At 35.9% G+C, this 26,127-nt stretch overlaps 1 protein-coding gene across 2 annotated transcripts in view; it reads left to right on the top strand.

Annotated features, from left to right (window-relative positions):
- The first annotated feature begins 1,669 nt into the window (after window positions 1–1,669).
- LOC138706378 (arrestin domain-containing protein 17-like) overlaps window positions 1,670–26,127 on the top strand; it is a 40,922-nt gene continuing 16,464 nt past the window's right edge. Inside the window, exons 1-3 of one of the 2 annotated variants that reach the window (XM_069835585.1) lie at window positions 1,670–2,025; window positions 17,956–18,098; window positions 20,811–20,960. In XM_069835585.1, coding sequence (XP_069691686.1) covers window positions 17,984–18,098; window positions 20,811–20,960 — 265 coding nt within the window. In that variant the 5' untranslated portion in view covers window positions 1,670–2,025; window positions 17,956–17,983. Of the gene's footprint in view, window positions 2,026–16,356; window positions 16,633–17,955; window positions 18,099–20,810; window positions 20,961–26,127 lie in introns of those variants that run through there. The other variant, XM_069835586.1, reaches the window with a different exon arrangement.

The raw sequence follows: 26,127 nt of genomic DNA on the forward strand, positions 1-26,127 counted from the left end.
CTTCTTTAGTTCATGCCATCTAGTTTCAGGGTAAGGCATACGAGCTTAGGTGATGACTGATGATGATCAGCAGACTGGCTCTGTAGAACACTCAAGACCTTTCACCGGTATGAGGAGACGCTCAATATGAGATACCAGCTAGCATCTGGAAGTGTTCTTGTTGTTAGACGACAGACGTCTTAAGGCGAGACTCGCAAAAATCCGACGGCTTATTATAGATGTGGTCGGTGGACGTCTAAATGGCGTACCTTGAGCTGTTGCCATCAAGCGTGTGATTTTTAATTACCAACAAATACCTCTGTATCAGTCTAATCCAAACTTGTTAACTTCCCGCATTTTTATGAGTTTTGATATTTATAGGCCTATAATGTCTTACATTATAAAACAAATAACGCAAAATTAAAGTACCCATGAAATATCTTATCTCAAAATAATTTACTAGTTTTCTCCGTCTCAAATGGAATTTCCATTACAATAATTTCACTCTTGGTCGTACACTCGTGTGAATAATAAAGACGATGAGTTATATAGGCCTAATCTTTGACATTGTGACGCATTAAAATTTATTTTCGTCTTTCACAGGTTTTTTTTTTTAATAATGTGTGTTATTACGGATTCTGTTTGGTTGTAGCCTTAAGCGGTTCCTAGATGATCAATCCTATTACTGCACAGTAGTATTGTGCAACAATACTGACGTTCCTCCTAGACAACTCAATCAGAAATTAATAGTATTGTACAATAATTTGCTTCGAAATGTTGGACGATCAAGGCGCGCTGCTGTGCTAAAAAAATTGAACTATTTTATTAGATCTACTCTTGTAGCTGTATGATATCTCTCTTTATATTTGTCGAACAACATCTCATACGCCTCATTTTTCTTCTGTTTATTTTTATGTTCATTCTACTTAACATTCCACAAAGCTGTAAAAGTTTTGTGAAGTTGTATATATTCAGTAAAAAATACTGTACTCTTTCTTCACTTTTCACACTCATACCATATTAATAAGAAAAAGGACGCGATGTGGAAACAAAACAAAGAATTAAATTAATAACGACGAAAAAGAGAACCTTGAAACAAAGAACGAAGACGACTATCTGTGACAGTGGTGAGCGACTGTATTCCACGGCTTCTCGCGAACAACTGGTGGGATACTGCACAATATATATATATATATATATATATATATATATATATATATATATTTTTCAGAATGCATAATATAGTCCAGAAAGTTTTTATACAGTCAATAATATTGCACAACTTACAAATGCTCAATATAACTGCGCAAACTTAAATATAATGGAATAATATTGATCGTCTAGGGGCCGTTTTGCGATGTGAAAAAATAAGTCACGAAGATAACGTGTAAATCGTACAACGAGAAAGTATGTATCAATTATTAAATCAGTACTTTTAATATACAGTATGCTGTATAAATGATAAGTGATATGCCATTTTCGACGGCAATTCTGATTCAAGCATTTTCTACAATTTCTAATGTCAGCAACAGCAACTGTAGGGCTGTATCAATTTGACTGAATTTTCGATTGTGACGTTCGAAGTGTGTGAACAAGGCTCAGGACGGTCTTTTGTTGTTATTTTCGATTTTATATTCATGATGGGGAAAGTGACGTCGGCCTTCTGACTGGCGCCGCCTTGGAGGGGAAAGCCAGTCTGTGTCTGTCAGTGGTTGAGTCTGGTCATGTTATCGCCCAGGCTCGTAAGCCCAGTCCTGCGAGAATGTGGAGATTAAATTGGCGCGAGAAAAGATGGCTAGTGTACTGCTGACGCCAATGGAAGCGAATGTATGCGCTGACCTTACTGTAACATTGCATATTTGAGCGTGTCGTCTCGTGAATGACCTTGAGAAGCCACGCCCTCGACCAACTGTACTCAGCATGGGCGTTGTTTTGTTTCGACGCTATGAACTATTCATCTGATCAACTTGTACTGAGTCAGATAGCCACTTAGCAGTTCTTTAATCGTCTGGACTTGGTGGAAGAGAAGGAATCCAAAAAGATTATGTAAGTATTGTAGTCGAGAACTTTGGTTGATAATGCAGTCAAAGGTGTGCTATTTCTTGCTGTAGTGGTGTAGGAAATCTGCGTTATTCATCGGTGGTGAAAATGAAAATATGCAGTAGTTGAGAATGATTTATTGGTAAATCTATTGATTTTGTATGATAGATACTTTTAATAGAATTCAATTTAGGGAGTAGGGCACTACGACCGAGCACTGCGACCTATAAGGTCTACTGCGCTAACTCTCGAGCTGGGCAGATTCCCAAACTCACATCGGCTGGCTACACAAGTTTCGCTGAGTAACTCAGGCTTCGAGTAGGCAATCCCATTCATCCCTATACTCCAGCCGTGGCGAAAATGTGACTCACGAGCACATTGTGGCTCGCAATGATAGCTATGCGCTTCCTACCTCCCACAACTCCCAACCTCTCACTCACAGGAGTCAAACTCCGTTCCATTTGTATTTGTCTCTGACCTGCGAGTGGCGTATCGTCGCAATGTCTCTCTCGAAACCATGTACCTCTACAGAAAGGAAAGTTTCAAGTAGGATGGGAGGACGCATTTTTTTGCTGCCAATATGATGAGAATATTAAATGTGTGATTAGCTCACAAGTATTACGAGGAAACGATTGTATAACATAAAACAGCATTATACTATATGTGACTCATGAAACATTAAAAGGTTGAGTGTTATTGTTATTATTATTATTATTATTATTATTGTTATCATCAACAACATCATCATCATCATCATCATTATCGTCTCTGTACGTCGATTCTTTTTCAGCAGATGTACGAATAATGCGGTTAGATCTTCAATTTAAAGTCACAGATTTACAATTGGATGTTAAAGGAAACCTAGATGTAAGGTCTTGCAAATGATGAACTTTTCAAATCTTTGCCAAAAAATAAATATCCGAAGCTTCGTCCTTTCGCTTGCTCTTTTGAAGCCATGTTCGCTACAATTTAAGTTACGTTTGTGAAAAATTATATTTTCAAGAATGAAAATAGTATGAACCAAATTTAGATCACGATTGACAGACAAATACATTCGTGATCAACTATGACTGGCAGTAAGTGACATAATTCCTGATTTTGAAACTCTGTCGCAGAGACATTCTGAAGACAGTTAATTTTAGATTGTGATAATTTGCCCTATGTTTTATTGTTCATTTCTTTCTTCGTTACATGTATTAAACGTTAGTTTGTAGCCTTGTACTGTATAAAATTATATTTAAGTGCTTGACGTAAGGAAAATGAAAATCCATTAATAAGTCGGACAGTTGCTTCACTTCCCCTTCGGATGTTCCATAGGTGCTATGCACGTTGCAAGTTACACAGTGGCTCGGCGGAAGATCGCATTTTCGCTACGGCTGCTATACTCCTTTGCATAATGTCTGACAGGTGACAAAAACATTGCCGGTAGAGAAGGGAGAAGGAAAATTGCTAATCAACCAATGGCAGAGGGCACATTTCAAGTTTATCTTGAAGTTGGCCGGTCTGAAGCTTTCTACTACCGTTCAACTTCATGATAAGCCTGGAATGTGACCTCTGTGATTGGTTGATTAGCAATTATCTTTCTCTCTTCCTCTGCCGGGCAATGTTTTCGTCGCCTGTCACGTTATGGAACGCAGTACAGTCCAGTCTCCTTCGTGTGTCGTCAGCCGCCGTAGGGATATAATTTGCTATGGAATGATAACGGAATGGAGATCGGACGGAATGATATTGATGCTTAGCGTGGGGAAACGGGAGAGTCCGGAGAACTCTGACTGCAATCTCGTCCACCACAAATGTCACTGTAGGTTTTTACATAAAAATAATTTCAGGTCAAACCGGGACTCGAACTCGGACCGTCTGCGTAACATTAGATAGCCTAGATATTGATTGGTTGACTGATAACTTTGGTAAAGTCTAGAATCCTTTAAAATTGCACGTGATGAATGCGCTTGTCCTCGTTGCGACTGGATTCTAATTTAAGTTTTTTTACGTGATATTTGAGTCCACCAATCTTTGGTTGAGATAAACTTGTGTTTGGTTTATTTCAGGCTACGTTTAGTTTGTTTATTATTATTATTATTATTATTATTATTATTATTATTATTATTATTATTATTATTATTATTATTATAGAGTCAACTCGTTTTTAGTTAGGTTACGTTTGATTTTCTCAGTCTACTTTTAGTCTGTTCTATTATTCGTCAGTCTCGTTCAAGCAGCGGTACGAGTAGGACATGCTTACAGTATAGGCAGGGGCAGATATTTATGGAGATTAATTTTATCATTTGTCTTTTTTAATATCGGTGTCGGCGGAGATTGTTGGAGATTGATTTGTACTCTTGGCGGAGATAATTAAAATTTTGGAAAATACGAGTACAATTATTTTGGAATTGGAGTATTAACTTAGTGTGAATATTACTTTCCAAATAATTGACATTAAAGGTTCATTGGATTCTGGTAAAGATGTGGTATGGCCAATAGACAATATTCGTTGGATTGAGACTATTTAACACTCATTCATTAAAAGCGAAAAAAATTGCAGCCCTCAAATGAACACTTTCAAATTATTAGTGAAATGTTGAATTTTCAGTCTTTTGAGTTCACTAATGCAATCAGAATACCTGGAATACCATGTAATGTAGCCTGCTTGGATATATAAAAATTCAAGTGAAAAAAAAATCCGAAAAAACTCAGAATATGAAATTCGCTATAAAATGACGCAGTAGTAATAATTCGCGAATGTGTTCATATTTCGCTATTAGAACTCCATTTCGCGATTTGTCGCATCCGCATATTATTAATCAGAATCATTTAATTCGTAAATATTAGTAAAAAATCTATTGTACTGTATATATATTATGTTGTGATTTTCGCTATCTGCATACAGGATAGGCTACAGCGGAGCGATCGTGTTTAGTGAACATTGCTTATTACTAGTTGCAGTGTGTTGTGTTTTTTCTTTTTGATTTTGCTTGCACAGTGCTTATTTCTTTATTTCATAAAAATATATATATTTAACCACTGCGTGTGTGTGTAAATAACGTTATTCCCTGATTGATTTATTGATGACTTGTGTAAATAATGACATGGACATGATCATGGTTTCAAAATTGGAACATGAAATTGATACGGATTCGGAAACCTTATCAGTTCCATCATCTAATTCACAAATGCGTACTTTATGTAATGTTGCACTGAACCTTGAAGAGATACCGGTACTACAAGATGTAGGTATCGATAGTATTCTCAAGACTTTCATCATTCAAACATTTGATGTGCGAGTTAAAAGTAAACAAGTCAATAAAAGAGTAAGAGATGGGCCATCTAACTCTGAAGAAGAATTTCAATTTGTAAAGTCGCGGAAAAAATCTGAACGCAAATCTACGATTAGTCATCCCTCAACATCAACATCTGGGAACATTACGTTATCTAACCGATTTAACACACTTAAATTATGATGATCTTCCCGTCAACAACGAACATCAGCAGCAGCAGCAGGAACATCATCATCAGCAGCAGCAGCAGGAACATCATCATCAGCAGCAGCAGGAACATCATCATCAGCAGCATCAGGAACATCATCATCATCAGCAGCAGCAGGAACATCAGCAGCAGCGGGAACAACAGCAGCAGGAACAACAAGATCATCAGCAGGAACAGCAGGACAACATCATCAGCAGCAGGAACAGCAGCGGCAGGAACAACAAGATCATCAGCAGCAGCAGAAATAACAAGATCATCATCAGCAGCAATAGTATCAACAACATTAGAATCAATATCGGAAACAATATCCTAGGTCGCCACTCAATACTCAAGCCCTGACTTCGTCTTCATCGAGGCCCATTAAACCACCACGGATTGTAGTCAAAAAGGTAAACAATCATTTATCTTTCATTAAAGAGCTATAAGCATTACAAGTGACCCTACCCTCATATGCACATTTACTATTGATGGATTAAAAATTCATCCAAAAACAGTAGAGGCCCACAACAAAGTAGCTAAACACTTTATTTCTGAAAACATTGAATTTCATACGTTTATTTCACCACCAGCAAGGCTGTTAAAGTATGTCATTAAACGACTGCCACCCAACATTTCCGAAGAAGAAATTTACCAAGAACTTCTAGTTTTGAATTATCCAGTTCAATCTGTTCGTCAATTTAACTCAAAATCAACTGGTTTCAAAGGAGCTTCGAAACTTCCTATTTGGATTGTAACTTTAGAAAATTCGCCTGCCAGTGCATCATTTCGTCAATTTACAGGACTATTTAATATTAAAATGACTATTGAACTCTATCGACCTAAACCATCTATACGTAAGTGTCACAAATGTCAAGTTTTTGGTCATGTGGCTACAGGGTGTCATCACAAAAGTAAATGTGTTAAGTACGCGGGAGAACATGCTATAGCCAGGGTTCGATTCCCGGTCGGGACAAGTTAACTGGTTGAAGTTTTTTGCGGTTTTCTCTCAACTCAATATGAGCAAATGCTGGGTAACTTTCGGTGCTGGACCCCGGATTCATTTCACCGACATTATCACCTTCATCTCATTCAGACGCTAAATAACCTAAGATGTTGATAAAGCGTTGTAAAATAACCTACGTTAAAAAACATGCTATAGCTGATTGTGCTAAGAAAGGACCACAACATGAAGCGCTATGTATCATACGTTAACCTGACCACGCCGAAACCAATACTACAAAGTGAACTCAGAATGCAACCCCCATCACCTTCGGTCTCAACTTAACTTGGGCTAAAATAGCGTCTATCAATTCTCAATCAGCATCTAGACAAACATTTTAACCGTTACAGACAGAACTACACGAACTTCATGAATTGTTCCGTTCTTTTAACATCCAAAACTTTTTACTAGAACTTAAAGAAGTGTGGTTATTAGTATGTTCAATACAAGAAGTCATGGCGACAATGCAGCCTTTCGATAAGCCAACGCAACTCCACCCTGTCGACCATTAAGAATTATTTATTGAAATTTCTATTGTGCTGAAGTTTCAATTAGGAGAATTACAAGTGAATTCAAACAATTATTTCCTTTAGAAGACCAAAATTTCACTAGCCAATTAATCTAATCATTTCTGTTGTTTTCATATAATATTTTTATTATAATGATTTTGTATTATTGGAGGCTGGCCTCATCATGTTTGATCTGGAAACCTGAGAAGGCAAACACCTCCTTTGGTGTGATACTTGAAAAAAAAAATGCATAACTTAGGTTATACGTCACGTCATCTGATTGGTTGATTATGTTATTTTTGGGTTCACCAATTTAGGTTACTGTAAGTTATATTTGGTTTTCTGAGGCTACTTTTGCTTACTTTGCTTAAGTGATATATATTTTTTTTTTACTCCAGCATTGCAATCAATCTTCATCGTTAGTGAAAGTCGTAAATGCCACACTATGGTATTAGTGCCGTAAAATATTACTATGCCAAGTAACGTCATGATATCTATTAGTCTACTACTATGACGGCATAATTTGTGCGATAAAATTATTATGAAATGTTTACCGAGCTATAATATTTAATATATAATTGTTATCATAGCAACCACTTCTTCATAGACCATGATATCAAACTACCCATCACTACAAATTTGATGTTATTTCATTATTATAATTGTTTTGTATTGATGTCGTACAAAAAAGTGTGAAACACATTTATAATTTTATACAGTTATTGCACTCGTCAAAGTTAGGAAACGAGTTGCAATAAAGTATAACATTATCAACTTATTTCATAATACATTATTATTAATTATGCAGTTATTTCTTGGATTTTGAAATGAAGTCGGATGATTTTATCATTATTTATGAACTGAGAATGAAGAACAAATTTTTCTGGAACGATAATTACGATGTTATGGTTTTTATTTGGAGAAAATGACAAGAATATTAAATCGCAATTAATTTTTAGAATTGGCTGTATATACGCAACTGGGTTGCAGTTCATTTCGATACTACTTTCCAATAGAGGATAAGAAAGTTATCGGACTTTCTTTAACGGAAAAAGCTAAAACCATTTTTATCCGAATTTCTCAAATTTCAGTCATAACTACCCTTAATATACCTAATGTTGTTACCAGTACGTATCCATTTAATTTTGGAATTCCGAAAAAAAGAGGAACAGTTTTAAAAACTCTACGTATTTGTGAATGGATTCTGAAGTATTGTAAATAATAATATGATGGGTTTTGGTATTATAATTTTCCATGTGCCCAATTCAAAATGAGTAGTAATAAGAGTAGAACTGAGTTTTAAGCAGTCTGAGCATAACAATGGTCGTTTGATTCTATGAACGAATTTAGTACGTACATATTACTTATTCATTCATTTGTTCATCCATTTTATTGCATGAATAATGTTCGCAGGACAGCTCCATACGCAAGCTGTTAGGTTGTGTTTAATCCACAAACAGTTCGTCCAAGCTCGGATAATTTCATATATGACATTGGTGGTCGAGAAGTTACCCATGTTTCTATGTTTCTATGTACTCTATTAATGTACTCTATTCCCAGTAGTTAACTGTTTGTAGATATTACAGTTTTCATTCTTTTTCATTCCTTCACGCAAGTCCTTGAATGAAAATCTGAAAATTTTAAAGATTTTTGTAGTTAACTTTTGATAGAAGATGAATCTTGCGAAAGCATTTTTCCATTTCATTAACTTTGTCTGAACATTGTTGCCGTTTCTAAATGGATTTTTATTTAATTCCCAACGGAACTGAAAAGATGAAAATTCAGCTAATATAAAAATGTATTACGACATATTAAATAGCATGACAGTAATTTAAAAGTCATTAAATAATTGCAGGCAATTAAGAGTACTAGAAAGAAACTGTTAATCTTTCAATGTTAACTAATGATTCCATTTAACCTAACATGCGAGAGTTTATTTTAATGAAAATGTCCTCGAAATGGGAAATAGGCCTAATATTGAGGGTGACCAAAATATTCTTGACAATTAGGTCCACTGAACTGAGCGTATCATAGGTAATTCGTTATCTCGTGAAACCAAATTCTTGCGTACGCCGTAGCATACAGAACGTAAGGGGTATAAGTGCCGTCCTTTTCACAGTCGTCGGGGACTGTCTACAGGATCAAAAAATGTCTATACAACATAGGGTCAAAACTTTATAGTTTTCCCAGAAAAAAATTATTTTATTTTATTTGCGTTATACTGCTTATATCGTTAGTAAAATTACGAAAACAATGACATCAGTAGGTATATCTAGCAAAGAGTTAATATCAGTTTAAATAAATATTTGCGTGTTTTATTAAATTTTCGTGAAATTAAATAAAAATGCATGTTTAAATTTGTTAATATTCTGGCGTGAGAGACGTGGCAACGTGTTCAGCAGGCAGTACTCTGCACAGACGTAAGTACGAGTCAGCTGAGCTCAAGCTCCCTGTCCATAGGTATACTGCCGAGCGGATGACAGTTCAGTACAGGGTATTCGATAAACAACTTACAATGTCATTTACAGTTTAGGAATATCATATGTTAGCAAGTTATGGAGAAAGTCGTCGTAATTCAAATGAGACAAAAAAGATATACCGTCAACGTTTTCCTCAAATAATGTTACATAATCGGCGAACTTTTGTAGCAGTTTCTCAACAATTTTTAGAAACTAGGAGTCTCTTAATCCGTTTCGAAAATCACACAACCAGAAATTTGTTTGAAAATGGTACCGCTTTACGAAAGCGGAAGAGATAAAAATGTTACATTATAAAGAACGTTCGTGTGATTTTCTGCAGTAAACCATTATTGTTTATTTTTCAGACATACAATAAAAAATGGATCAATATTGTTACTACATAAAATGTAAATTTACCATAATGTTCTATTAATGAGATTGAAAGTTTGTATTTGCTGCTCGTTTTATGTAAACAACAGTATTATCATGGTCCGCTCCTGCATTAGAACAGAGCATCTGTACCGGTATGTCTGTACACGCTTGAGCTGTGCTGTGTACTTATAAACCCACTCCTCCACATCCAGCAACGTTGCAAAATGTCTAATATTGTAAACTTTAATAATTAGTTAAATATTGCAATTAGAAAAAAATTGTAAGAACATTGTTTCTTTCTTATGGCATGAATAATCATCAGTTAAAATAATGGCACGTATACCCTTACACCCTGTATAGTAAGAACCTTATTGTGGGGATCAGTGAGTTCGCTAGTTACAAATAGAAGCGTAGCGAGGTAGGGAAGTTTCTCAGCAAGAGGGTTATAATAGCCCTCTTGCTTCTCCGTCCACTTTATTCTTCCACTGACGCGCAGGTAGGTTTCACGAGATGACGAATGGCCTATAATAATAATAATAATAATAATAATAATAATAATAATAATAATAATAATAATAATAATTGTAATTGCAATCGTAATAATAATAGTGATAATAATCTTTTAAGGGTCCACCGACCAGCCGTCTGCTGGCCTCACGTCCACATGCCGAAGCAGAGGTGAACGATCTTCCAAGTAGAATGGAGATATCGTGTAGTTAGCACAATGATCCCCCAGCGGATGACCTATACTATTATTAAAAAAATAATCTCTAGGCAATTCGTCTATAATAATAATAATAATAATAATAATAATAATAATAATAATAATAATAAATAATAATAATAATAATAATAATAATAATACTTACTTACTTATTGGCTTTTAAGGAACTCGGAGGTTCATTGCCGCCCTCACATAAGCCCGCCATTGGTCCCTATCCTGAGCAAGATTAATCCAGTCTCTACCATCATATCCCACCTCCCTCAAATCCATTTTAATATTATCTTCCCATCTACGTCTCGGCCTCCCCAAGGTCTTTTTCCCGCCGGCCTCCCAACTAACACTCTATAAGCATTTCTGGATTCGCCCATACGTGCTACATGCCCTGCCCATCTCAAACGTCTGGATTTAATGTTCCTAATTATGTCAGGTGAAGAATACAATGCGTGCAGCTCTGCGTTGTGTAACTTTCTCCATTCTCCTGTAACTTAGTCCCTCTTAGCCCCAAATATTTTCCTAAGAACCTTATTTTCAAACACCCTTAATCTCTGTTCCTCTCTCAGAGTGAGAATCCAAGCTTCAATAATAATAATAATAATAATAATAATAATAATAATAATAATAATATTTTATTTATATACAGATTTCTAATGGTTACACATATTTCTGTGCCTAAAATATTAAAGTCTTACTCTTGTTCTCCACTCTTCTCTATCCATCCAATCCATGTCGTTCAGTCTGCACTCTCTCATCCCTGTTCTGATCTCGTGTAACCATGAATTTCGAGATCTCCCTTTCCCGTCTTCTCCCAGGCGGATACCATTTCAGCACCATTTTAGATAACCTTTCTTCTGGCATTCTTCTCACATGCTTATACCAGCTCAACTGTTTATATCTGAAATAATAATAATAATAATAATAATAATAATAATAATAATAATAATAATATTATTATTATTATTATTATTATTATTATTATTATTATTATTATTATTAGTAACAGCCACATCATAATCCCCATCATAATCGTTTCAGGTTTTCTAGTATCTATTATCATCACTAGGGAGCGAGAGTTCAGGCTGTAAACCGTAAGTTTAATAGACACTGAGTACAGGGAACTAACTCTAACAGCCCTTGACACAGCAGTCTTACCATGTTTTCTTAAGCACCTTTTAGTACAAGAGACTAAAGTTCTTGAAAGATGCAAATTTAGAGGCATCTGAAATTATTTGTAGAGCATAATTCAATTACTCGTATTTGCAGTGTCAGAATTTTTAAGATTTTGTACAAAATAAAGATATTAGTAAAAAAAAATCACATCTTACTTTTGAAAATCTAAATACTGTATATAGGCCTACTGAGTTAAAACGGTGTAGTACGTAGTGTAGTTTAAACAATATTTTCCATATTGTACATTTCTCCCGATATACTGTAGGCCCAAAGTCCTACACTGTATAAAATAGTTTGGTGTAATAGGTTTCAACATCATTATAAATGAAAATAACGTCTTGGGAGATGAGTTTCGTTGGAGCTGGCAGCGGAAGCACATAGCGTGATATACGACAATTTATCACCTCACGCAACAATGGTTTGTTCATCGATTCTTTACTCGTAACTTCATACTTTCCACTAGTTAATTTGATCAACGTGTTCGGAGCTGAAGGTCATTTCAAATGTTTTACCTAATGATCTACCAGTGTGATGGCGTGCTTATTTTTTGAATAGCCGTAGTTCTCTGTCTCCACTGAAAATTTAACTCCTTTCCATGAGCTGAAGGATCGGCTGTATTTCTCAAATCTAAAATATCGGTACCAAAAAATACTTACCTCAGAAGTTAGAGGCAAAAGATGCAAAGGACGACCGAACTTCGATGCAAAGACGGTATAGTAATTAAAAACATTCAACTCTAGGAAAAAAATCCGGAACATAACTGTGCTCTACTGCAAGCTTTTAAATGTAGAACTACTTTTAGTTCCGAAAGCCATGAGTTCTACAAGTATAGGTGGAATGAATTCTTGGACAGCGAGTAATGGGTGATGGTAGGAGAAGTATCGGAGTCAAGAACATAAGAGAGCCATTTTCGCCGCTACTCCACACCACACCCTCACATCCCTCATAAATCGGTCAAACCGATTTACATATTGTTAGAAAGCGACATCTGTCCTTTATCCAGCTGTAAATAAATATTTAACGCAGCCCTTTAGTTTCCGTGCAGTAAGCGTTTCAAAGTTTGCACTTTCTGGGACATCCGAACTCTGTACGTAGGCTACCTCTAACCCTCACTCGAGGAAGGACGTAGTTATACGTCAGAAAGAAATTGGTGAAGATTGGCAATGAGTAGAAAAGCCTGCAGAAGGCCATAGCCCAAGGAGGATTGTCGTGCCATTGGAGGAAGAAGAAGAAGAAGAAGAAGAAGGAGGAGGAGAAGAAGAAGAAGAAGAAGAAGAAGATGATGATGATGATGATGATGATGATGATGATGATATGATGATGATCGTTTGCATTTTTTTTAGGAATGTTAGATTTCGTAGTTCACCTTAGTCTCTTTTTAGGTCCAATTAGACTTCTGTACCTACGTCTACCGAATGTTAAAACACTGTGTCCCAAAAGTCATTATGGAATTTCAGAGGATTCTATTTTTTGAATGAATAGAGGTAGAAATATAATATGCTAGATAAAATTAAAACCCTCAAAGTTTTTCGTCTGTAAGTTTGAGGCACTGAAGGAAACAAAAGACGGTAACAATCGAACAAATTTAATAATTTTCATTGTTGCAATTAATTATACAAGATGGATGTCCAAAGAAAAGTGCAATATGTTCTGTGGCTGGCAAAATTTGAATCTGTGACTCGTGTACGACGTGTCCAGAAACTTGAAAAGTGGCCTCATCTCTCAACAGCACACGACCTAAAAACTGTTCGTCGTTGTCGATTTCATTAAGCAAACTCATACCTTTTGTGATAATCATATGGATTATGTGCATGTAACAATTATTGAAGTTTATAAGGAGTCAGATGAAGGTGTTTCTTTAAAGCTCTATAAACTGTTGTTTTCGGAAGTCCTAATAATTGTCAGGCACTTTACGAACTGATTTCTTTGGACTTTGAATAAATGTTCTTCGGATGGCTTCTACCGTTTCATGACTGGATGGTCTTTCAGTACGCTTTTTTTCCAATAGGCTTCCAGTCTCTTTTAACTGTCTATCCAACGACGAATGTTATTCTCGTGTGATGGCTCTTCGTTAAATACGCGATGAAATTCATTTTTCTTTGGACATCCATCTTGTATAAATAATTGTAACAATGAAAATTATTGTATTTGTTCGATTGTTACCGTCTTTTTGTTTCCTTAAGGGGAGCGGATGGCATTTTTTTTAACGTTTTTCCTATTTGGTGTAAAAATATTAATTTGTTGTATGTAGAGAGCTCATAGCTGTGGCAACTCAACCAAATAAAAATATTTTGAAAAAAAAAAAAAAAAAGAAATATTTCGGGGCCCAAATTTGAAAAAAATATACCCAAAGCAGGATTGTACTAAAACTGATATATCTAAACCGTTTTTAAAGATAGATTCAAACAGTTTTTTGTAATGTATTTGAAAAAACATGTTCTACAAACTGTCTGTAACAGAATTTTGATATTACTCCCTACGTTTGTAAAATAAACAATTAAAATTTAATAACAATTTTCCGAGTTCCTTTCTTGCAAACAAACGGACGTATTTTTAAATGAAATCAATTAACAAAATTCTGTTACAGAGAAAAGTTTCCTAATGGTCTAAAGAATGTGTGTTCTAAATTTTATGCATGTATCTTTAATAGTCCAGAAATTATGTCTATTTTTGTCTGGCAATGTAGCAAAAAAAAAATGAAGTTACTGGAAACCGATAAATGTGGGCGTGTGATTTAAAAATCCATAGCGCAGGAAGTTTAAAAATGACGTCTCAACATCCGATAAGGGCACAAATACCCACAAAATGTTATGCAATGCATTCCACACATATCAAAGGGTATTTTAAAGAAAAAAAATTTGAAAATTTGATTTACCGGAAACAACAATAAAAGTGGGCTAGTGCTTTAAAAATCCATAACGCAGGAAGTTTAAAAATGGCGACTCAACATCCGATAAGGGCACAAATACCACAAAATGTTATGCTATGCATTCCACACATATCACAGAGTATTTTAAAGAATTTTTATTTTTTGAAAATTTACTCATTTTCACCAAAAAATACCATCCTCTCCCCTTAAGTATCTCAAACTTACAGATGAAATATATCGTACTTTGAGAGTTTTATTTTCATCTGGCACTAATATTACATTCCTACCTCTATTCATTCAAAAAATACAATACTCTGAAACCGCACCATGACTTTTGAGACACAGTGTATCTGTGAAATCTAAATCCTACTTTGAAGTGTTAAGCTTTGTTGACATTAATCCCTTATTCAATGTTTCTACTAAATGTTTTGGTTTAAAAGGAAACACGATCGCATTTCATAGCTACACATCTGACAAATATTGAGTCACTTAATGTTGGGTGTGGGCCACAATATTGAAATTGAATGGAAATTAAAGGTTTTCATAACGAAAAAATTTCTCCCTTAATGAGCGGGATGCATGCGTATAGTACATAATAAGTTTTAGGTATATGTAGATATAGAACATGCGATGTCGGTCAGTTGTGAAGCTTGTTCTTTGATATGTCATTCATTTCTAGAACAGTTTAGTTTACAGGCATTGATGTTTACTCATCTGTGTCGTAATGACAGTGACTACTCACGCACATTTCTCTAACGTCCTGTTGGGTTGTAGTACACTAGTGTGATTTGGAGCACGTGCAGCCTAATTAGTAGGTCTGAAAAAAAGTATTGGTTATAGGCTACGCTGCATCGTACGTAGAGCTCTGTGTATACAAAATGCTTGAGTGCACGCACGACTAGTTACTGTAGCGGCTGCTTGTAGCTACACTCCGTTCCGTATGAATGAACTCATAATAGAATTTACATTTACAGGATTATTTATGTTTCAAATTAATTAACTCGGAAAAAAATATTAAATTTACAAAAAAAAAAACATAATTATCAATTAAGTCAAACACTATTTCCCCGTATTCTGAATTCACTCCTATTATCTGTTCTTTGTTGGATTTTTGTTTGGGCATTCTGATACAACCTCACGTCACTCAAGCAGGTCTACTATTGAGGAGAGTCGGATGTTCACTCTGTCTGCTCCTTCAGACAGTAGAGACACCCGGTAACACGACGCATTTTGTAAACAATGTATATAGAAATTATTTACTACCCTGATATCAATACCTTTTCTTCAACCCTACTAATTAGTAACTACTTCTTTTAACAACATAATTTCATTTTCTCCATTGTATACCATTTCACAGTACCTTGCCTCGTAAGTTATGTAATTTTTATTCCTTCAAGAAATATGGCACAGGGTGACGTAAGAACAATGCTTCTTTCTTTCTTTCTTTCTTTCTTTCTTTCTTTCTTTCTTTCTTTCTTTCTTTTCATGTTTTTTCTTTTGTATGTATCCTTTTTTCTGTCTCTGTCACTGCTTCCCTTTCTCTTCATATATATAATTATATCATATACACAAACACAATCTACACCTCTTCCCTCCCAGTTATCAGTCAGAAGACTATGATATATTATGTTTTAAAAATAACTGAACTTGGCGTTGCGTTGATGAGAGTGCTTGACAGTCACGAAACAGACCGTACTTTTTAATTTTAGAACATGACTAGTCCGGTAACTCCCTTTCCTACAGCCTTCGAACTGTTCGCTTACAGTCTGTGCGTCTCTTTGCTGCGCACAATAATATCAACAAGTCGTACCGTCGCGTCGTTCACAATCTTCGATTCTATTGAGAACACACACCACATGGGATTCGAATAAACTCACAATTATGTAGGGGTTTATCCGGAACAGTGCGAAAATGTTTCTTTTTGTTCCGTGTACAGTGCAAATATTTAACCGTATGCCAAATGTTCCATTTCTTTAATATGATTCATGAAGACTTGTTGCACAGGATACGTAACTTTTTATTTATCTTTGCTTTTATATACAGAATGAACCGTAAGTAAAGTCATTAATTTCAGGTGGTCTTTTTTTTTTAGTTATTTCAAACAAAAATGTTTAATACAATTTTGCTCGTTTTTGCTTCCTTTTCGAGATAAAAATTGTTTCATAGCGTGTTTTGGAGAAGCCATTGATTGAATTCCTGATATGTTCAGTCAATTTAAAAGAGCAGTGTATTTTGATGATAAATTATTGAAATACTTTTAGTTTTGTCCTTTAAATATGCAGAAATTTGAGCCGAAAAAATTTCACGTTGTAAAATTCCTTTGCAAAACGAAAAGTTGTATTTGTTCGATCAAATTTCTGCATATTTAAAATTTCGTTTCATTCACTCCAAGGTCTAGTGTATTTATGTAGCCGGGAGGAAAAAAGGTCTTAGGTCAATTTTTTGTGAAAATGAGATTTTTATATATTCTGAAAGCAGAAACAATTCTCTACAATCTGGTAAAACGGCTAAAGTCAAATAAGAATCCTGACTGGATTTGTAGAGCGTTACCAAATGTCCCAAGTACTTTTTGAATCGAACACACACAGGATAAAGGACTTAAGAATATTTAATACTCTAGTCCTTACAAACCATCACATGTTTACTTTCCATGCTTCCCTATCAAAAAGGTCTAACTTGTATTTTAGCCATTTTATCACATACTGATGCCCTTTCCTTTTAAAACTTTAAGCACCAGGATAAACAGTCCTATATTTGTTTAAGACCCATTTTGCATTCCTAATAATTTACATTTCTCATTTATTTTGACATGAAAAAGGTCTTATGTTTAATAGTCCCTTCTACTCAGTTTGGCTTCTAGTCTTAAAAGGGCTTAAGTGCGGCTATTTTTGGAGATAATCAAGAAAATTGTTAAATGAGCAACATTATCTATTTTAGAAGAAATGTAAACAAATAATATCCAGGAAAAACCTCTTAATTAAAAAAACTCTATAATTGACACCAATTTCAATCTTTCTACTGCTTTCCTGAAAAGTATAACATTTTTACTTCAGACCTTTTTCCTCCCGGCCACAGATTTAATGAAGTCACCGTACTAACAGAAAGTTTGGTCAGATTTCTCTAATGTTAAAGAGCATAAATATTTTACGTTAAAAAACAACAAATGGCGATCCTAAATAATTAAAATGTAATAATCACTTGCAAGCAATAGAGTATATAAAACTGAATACCCTGGTTTGTATATTCCTTTGAAATTTTTTTGCTATTCAGCGATGACTTCGACTACTTACACGTAAGAGAAAACATAAACCAGACTTCAATGCATGTTTCTCTTCTAATTCTAGCGTTGTTATACATTTCCTTTACATTTTCAGGTAACAGAATCCACGACAAGAATTCAGTATGGGCCTGAAGAACTTGGAGCTAATTTTCGACAACAGTCAACGTACGTACTATTCAGGACAAACCGTATCTGGGCGGCTGATTGTGGATATCGATGCTCCGAAGAATTTACGTAGTAAGTGTCATCATCATCATCATCATCATCGTTGTCATCATCACTAGATCTCAGCCCAGTTTGAGCTTTAATTTTCCTCAGAAACTTCTTCCAGACTTCCCTATCTTTCAGCAACCATCCTTTAATTAATTCCAAGCTTTCTCAGGTCTTCCAAAGCTCCTTCCGCCCATCGCAACCTTGACAGTCCCACATTCCTTTTTCCTTCAGGTTTTCTCTCCGTGACTTTCTTGGGATTAGCCATTCTTCGTACATGCACAACAACCCATCGCAATCTTGAGACTTTTTATTGAAGAATTGTCGGTAACTTCAGGAAATGTATGCAATTGATATATAGGTACTCAGTAAATGTAATCTAGCGGTATTTATATGTAATTACTACAGCTTGGGTTTTATGTAATTACATATTAAATTCCTATATCTGTAGCTAAGAGAGAAATGAAAATTTCGGCGAATAACATTAGGAAGGTCTGTATTCCGAAATTTCAAATCAGATATTTTTTATACATCTTGATTACACAGCTTTTAACACTATATCACTTCGGAAAACGTATTATTTGTCTTTCTTGTGTTAAATTTTATATTACCTTGTTAACATGTTTCAGCCTGCTATTGGCCATCACCATAATAATAATAATAATAATAATAATAATAATAATAATAATAATAATAATAATGTGAATGGAAGTGATAAGTATAATTGTTGCTGGCTAGCATGTTCCGGTCTCTTACAGTTGTTATATAAGCCATTTTAAATGTTTTCACTTACTTCAGAATTTAATACTGAACCAATGAACTACATATTTCCATAGAAATGAAAATTATTATGCTACAAAATAATTAAATACATTTCAATAGCAACCCTTCTTTTTTAAATTGCATATTGGAAGTACTTGTTACCCAAAAATGAACAAAATATTCTAGAACAAAATATTTAGTTGACACAGAAACTAGTGGACAAAGAAAAATTGGGAAAAAAATATACAATAATTCTTGACCGAAATATTAATGGACAAATTTTTTGGTGGACGAAATGTTTGCTGGACTTATTTTCTTGGGCAAAATAGCTGTGGACGTGAGATAGTGGACAAATTGTCTGATGGACGTACTGCTGTGGACGAATCGTCCTGGAAGCTTCTAATTGTGTCAATGAGATTTGTTATTTTCTCCTTCAGTCTTCTACCGGGACATCACTTTATTTTTACTTGCATTTTTATTGTAGGTGCTTTTCTGAATGTACTTGACTCCCACTCCTTTCACTAATGTCCTTACTACCGTCAGCCACACAAACTTACGGCCGCTGTTGCATTCGAAGTCTGCTAGCAGTGAAGTAAACAGTACAGAGTATAGTGTGTTTTAGAAATATGGTTGCGTTTTCTATAGAAGGAAGAGCATATATTATTGAAACTTATTTCCAGGGGCAGGTATTAATGGAGATTAATTTTATCATTTGTGTTTTTTAATATTGGTGTCGGCGGAGATTGTTGGAGATTGATTTGTTGGATATTAATGGAAATTTTGGAAAATACAATTATTTTGAAGTTGGAGTATTAACTCAGTATGAATATTACTTTCCAAACAATTAACATAAAAGGGTCATTGGATTGTGATAAAGGTGCTGTATGGCCCATAGACATTTGTTGGATTGAGACTGTATTTAACAGACATTGATTAAAAAAAAAACATGCAGTCCTCAAATTAATACTTTCAATTATTAGTGAAATGTTGAATTCTCCGTCTTTTGAGTTCACTAATGTAATCATAACACCTGAAATACCATGTAATGTAGCCTACTTGAATGTGCAACAAATTCAAATGAAAAGAATGTCAAAAAAAAGAACTCAGAATATGAAATTCGCTAAAAAAGACGCAATAGTAATAATTCACGAATGTGTTCATATTTCGCTATTAGAACTCTATTTCGCGATTTGTCGCGATTGTTTTATCCGCATATTATTAATCAGAATCACTTAATTCGTAAAGATTAATAAAAATCTGTTGTATATCTATTATGTCGTGATTTTCGCGATCTCCGTAAACACCCGCCCCTGCTTATTTCGCCAGGTACGGTGTGTAGCATGACTGAATAACTTCATCTGTGTGGACTGAGCAGAAGTGAATATTAGAGTTACCGAAAGTACAGTAATATGCTGAATAAAGTAGCCATTATATAATGAATAAAACCGCCTGAATAGTTGAGTTTGTGGAAAAAAAAAAAAAAATGTTACTACTCTACTGTATTTTGATAAAATACCGTAAAAGTAATGATCTAACTGAAAATCCTAATATCGTATTTCCCTGTAACATAAATGGATACACTACTTTTCTCTCCTCCTATAGCTAGTAAAATAATTTGTTTACATATTGCACTAGTAACACCAAACTCCTGTAATGGAAGGGGTAACAGTGTTTCCGAGTACAACCAGGTTAATGTTAAAAATGTTGGTAAAAATAAAGTGATGTCCCTGTACTAGTTGTAGGTTAGCCTGATGTTATTAAATCTTATTTGAAGTAGAAAGAAATCATTCATTTTTCAGCTGTTAGACACTCCCTTGTGTCACCACATCTACATTTTTTTTTCTTATTCCTCATCGTGTCTAAATAAGACGATTGATTAATCCGTTCACGGAACAGGGCGATATCTCTGAATCTCGGGAACCCGCTTAATCCGCAGAGTGCTTCGTGAACTGTACAATAGACTACTTTCTTTTGCAGGCATCACAGCCAAGTTCAAAGGGGAAGCCGAATGCCACTGGAGTGAAAGACATTCAAGACAGAGGAATGGGAAGAGGGAGTCATACACGGTTCATTACAGAGGACATGAACAATATTTTGAACAACGTATCAAGTTGTTTGGAGGTGCTGGTAAGTCACTACATGTCACGAACCTCATAAAAAATTATCTGCTAAGCTATTGAATAACTTGCGATAGTTTGAAATTTGTTGCTCTTATAATATTACAACATGCAAAAAAGCATGTCATTAAATAATAGACATGGATCAGATATGCTGCTTCTTCTTCTTCTTCTTCTTCTTCTTCTTCTTCTTCTTCTTCTTCGGTTCTACAGCCGAGTTCCAGCCTTGACCGCCCCAACGATGCTTTTCCATGTCCTTCGATCTAACACCTTTGTTTTCCATCCTCTAACACCTGCTGCTATTATATCCTTCTCCACTTCATCCAGCCATCTTAGCTGAGGTCTCCCTACTTTTCTGGTGCCAAAAGGTATAGTGAGAGTCAATTTCTTGCAAGGATCATTTTCATCCTTCCTACAGATATGGCCCAGCCACCTGACTCTCCTAGCTTTAATTTCTCTGCATACGTTTTCATATTAAAAATCAAATTTCTAAGGGCACCACCTCTGTATAACGACAGAATGTTCCACGTTCCTAGTCGTAAGCATTTATCCTTGCAGGGTCGTCTATAATTAATCCGTCCGGCTTCCATTCGTTGAGGTTTCATAACATTTAAGTTTTTACAGGATGGGGTTGTCAGCCCCACGCCCAACCCCCAACCTGGAGGACCAGGTCCCATATTTATAACCCCTGGGACAGGATGACCCGGCTATACCCCCAGGCACTGGGTACCCATTTTAGTCGCCTTCTACGACATGCATGGACTACAGTGAGGCTATTCTTCAATCCCGGCCACCACTCGGGATTGGATCAGATATGCAGTATAAAAAATATGTGAGAAATCATTGCCTTTTCAAATACACAATTGGATTTTAGGTTGGGCATTTAGTTTGGAAATTACAAGTACATGTATAATTGTACAAAAGCGCTTACAGCTTGTTAACAATATTATGTTGAGTATTGAATCATCCTATACAGAGTGTTTCCGAGGTAGTATTACAAACTTTCAGGGATGATGGCGAAGGGCACATGTATCAATTTGAGATAAGGAACCATTGTCCGGAAATGACTGAGTCGAAAGTTATAAGCAAAAATATTTATGTGGAAATGGAATTGTAATTTAGCACCACGTGCCCTCCTTTCCTTAACCTTTGGAACAGTCGTGGAAAGATGGTATGGGCAGGATGTCTCCTATGTGGGTACTTGACCCGATACAATCTGTGAGCTTGTCTACTGTTCCCATTGGCTCATCCGTATTCGAAAATCAGGTCTGCTTATTCCGTTCTCGTGTACTCCTCCATTTCACTAGGACTGATCGACTGGACATTGCAATTTGTACACATACACTGCTGTCTACAGACGTGCATATCAGGACCGACCATGTTCGTTACACATTACGCTATCTGCATTGCTTTAGTGTAGTTTCCTGTCCCCATCCCTCAGACAGCGCACTGAATGGAATACTGTAAGTAGACAACGTAAACAACGCCAGATGAATACAATATGTGTAAGATGTACAGATAAATACACATAAATAAGGTGTACAGAGGAATAAAATTATTTCATTTCCACAGAACTATTTTTGCTTGTAATTTTCAACTCGGTCATTTCCGGACCAGGGTGCCTTATCTGAAATTGATACATGTGCCCTTCGCCATCATCCCTGAAAGTTTGTATCACCACCTCGGAAACACCCTTTATAGAGATAGTATCATGGGTGTTTCATTGATAAATTACAATATTTTCTTGAATTAATGTAAGAACTACTATCCTCTGATTGAGGTTCTGGCTGATATGTACATCTATTATCTGGCAGAACATCTCACTTGACGATATGTGTCACAGGAAGAACAATTGTTTGTATGCATATGAATCAGACTAGTCGGCGATGTATGCAATGGAGGGGGAAAGGAACTGGCCACACTATCCCATTATCTCCTGACCTAGTTGCCTCATAAGTGGTGTCTTCTTGGTATCACTTGTGAGGTTGAGACCTGTCTTCGGATATTTGACTAAACAGCAACTTGAGAACAAAAACGTAATTACGTCAATATATACTGGGACCGTTGGTTCTGTTGCTACTTTTTCCTCTGATGATGATAATAATAATAAATTAGTTTAATATACTGTACTTGTCCCTTTCTCCATTTATTCTCCTTCTTGTCTCGATCTTTCCTAGTCTGCTTTAGTCCAAGAGGCTGATCAGAGCTGAAGCCCTAACTGTATAGCAGAGAACTTCTTAGTGCTGGCAGGTTAGCAGGGAACTTCTTGACCAATGGTATTAGACAATGTCGACAATGATAGATAACTAGTGTAATGATGACAAAGGTGTCTGTAACGTTAGTACATCAAGCAAACCTTCCTCTTGCTGCATTGTCCATCGCAAATTCCCACCTGAACTAGCTGTATTTTGAGTCCGATTCTTTGTCATTGAAAGTGAACACTCTAGCTCAGGTCTGGGCATTAATACCTCAGTTGAGGTACTGCAGACTACCACGTAACTCCCCACTCTACATTCTCCAGCAGAGACAGTTATGTATCGGACCGATACGAGTAGACCTAAAGGCAAGCTTTGCTGAGTGACGGATTGTATAAGACATACATCATATTCATAGCTTTCGGCTCTCGCTGGTCGTCTAAAATCCACTATTGATGCACGGTACCTTACTATGTGTTCGTTCGTTTCTAAAGCTGTGAAGCAAAAAGGATGTTAGCGGGGTATCTCCTTTCCTTTTCCCTTTCCCTTCATGCCCAGAGCTGCTTCAGCTGGCCAGGGTCGGGAAACTGAACATTTCGTACAGCAGCGGAGAGTGGCTCTTGATCACGAAATACTACTGCCAGCTCTCCAATTCAAAACAGCTGTGCAGAGGCGGATGACAAATTACAGATATGTATCGCGCATGAATATAATAGGAACCATATTCACTCTCTCAACAATTGTTTGTATACATCTGAAGTATGATTAGTGTAATATGATTAATATGTTACTAGTCAGCGATGTATGCAATGAAGGGGGAAAGGAACTGACCACCTTACCCCATTATCTCCTAGCTTAGTTGCCTTATGAGTGATGCCTTGTTGGTGTCACTTATGAGATTCAAAGTGTCTTCGGACAGTTGACTAAACAACAACAATTATTTTAATATAGAAACTATTAATATTTACTTAATTGAGTACTAATTGTAGTTAATAACTTAACTTTTCACTTTCTAAGTGCAAGAGCAATCACCAGCAACTAATGAAGTCTGCATGCTTTTAATTAATATTTCGCTACTGCTTCGAATAACGTAAGGAATGATATCACTAACATACTTCTCTCTGCCACTTCATTTCACGCTCTTCATCTCGTAACAAACAATACATCGACGTACGAGTCCACACCTGTGGACTGACCGCGAAACCAGGTGGCCCGGGTTCGAATCCCGGTCGGGGCAAGTTACCTGGTTGAGGTTTTTTCCGGGGTTTTCCCTCAACCCAATACGAGCAAATGCTGGGTAACTTTCGGTGCTGGACCCCGGACTCATTTCACCGTCATTATCACCTTCATCTCATTCAGAAGCTAAATAACCTGAGATGTTGATACAGCGTCGTAAAATAACCTAATAATCGACGTACAAGTAGCTCGGGTATAAGAGACCAGCTTGGGAGTGAGTTCGAACATGTTCAGCACCTCCTCCTCAAAACGTCGGATACGAACGCTTCTCCTCTCTTTACACAGCGTCTCCGTCTCCCTCGATCACTGTTCTACTCTAGCGAACGTTGTGTGTGCTGGAATTACGTCGACCCAAGTACCCTCTCTTCGTACAACCGGCGGACAGCCCTCCCATTTCTTCCAACTTCCCAGTAAATCAGAAGCATATGCGTATATTCATCATATATCAAAATAGTAATACTCGATCACAACGCGGTAACACGCTACAAATTCCACTCCACACATCATCTCTGTATTCCTAATCCTGCACTGTTGCTACTTCTCGTCACTGGAAATCTCTGCCGTCTGAAGTCATGGGCTGCCGAACCTTGAAATCTTTAAAATCCAAGTTAGAAAACCATTTTATGACGAATTGCCAAACTAATTTACTGTTATGATAAGCGTTGTATTGCAGATTTCCACGTATCCACTACATTTTTCATATTCTAATGATATTTGTTTTATTTTATCTGTTTTTCTTTCATCATATTTCCCGATAATGGTATGTCTATAATGTGGTAACTTGAGCTACTTATAATCGTAATTTTCCTTGCTGTGTGTACCTAATAAATATTGTGTTCATTGTATGATTTGTACTTTACTATTTCGTTTTATTATTATTATTATTATTATTATTATTATTATTATTATTATTATTATTATTATTATTATTATTATTATTATTATTATTATTATTATTATTGTCTCATATTTTTATACTTTGTATGTTTCATCTGTTTTGACTTACTGTTCACATTTTATTGTGCCTTTTCCTTTCTTTCTATATGTTATATATTATGTCTCATTTCTACTGACTTGTTGTTTACATTGTATTACGATTATGTATCTACTTCAGTTTGTGTGTGTGCGTGTGCGTGCTGTATTTTGTAAATTTGTAGTGTTTTTTTTTGTATCACAGTTTTCTCCTGGTTGGTTGTTAGAGAAGACCGTATGACCTTAACTTTGCCAGGTTAAATAAACCATTATTATTATTATTATTATTATTATTATTATTATTATTATTATTATTATTATTATAATCAGCGAACGTATACTCCATTTCACTTCTGATTGCAATGAGAAATTATTACAGACGCTATAAGCTTTATTAGAGGTTGATGCGCTAACCACTCAACATGTAGGAGAGTCGAGCGCTGACCAATCCATTTGCGCTCCTTCCACAGCCCCACTCACTAATTTCCACAATGTTTACTTTCCGAGAAGTCTGATATAGTGCGACGATTGGCCCAACGCATGGTCAACCCTCCTATAGTCCCGTCGCTCTAATTTCCGGCAGCCAATCACGTTGCAGATCGGCTACATTTAAACGTGTGCGTCTTGTAATTCGCTGAAGAAGAAGTCATGCATTTGCTAAGGCTCGATAAATATTTAATATAATCGCTCACCATTTTGGCTCTTTTGTTGGCGTTCGCAGAAAGCACACGAGGACGTTATTTGCCACTTAATGATTTGCTGAATTACAGTGTG

Source organism: Periplaneta americana, chromosome 9 (assembly GCF_040183065.1).
Source record: "Periplaneta americana isolate PAMFEO1 chromosome 9, P.americana_PAMFEO1_priV1, whole genome shotgun sequence".
In the NCBI taxonomy this organism is placed as follows: domain Eukaryota; kingdom Metazoa; phylum Arthropoda; class Insecta; order Blattodea; family Blattidae; genus Periplaneta; species Periplaneta americana.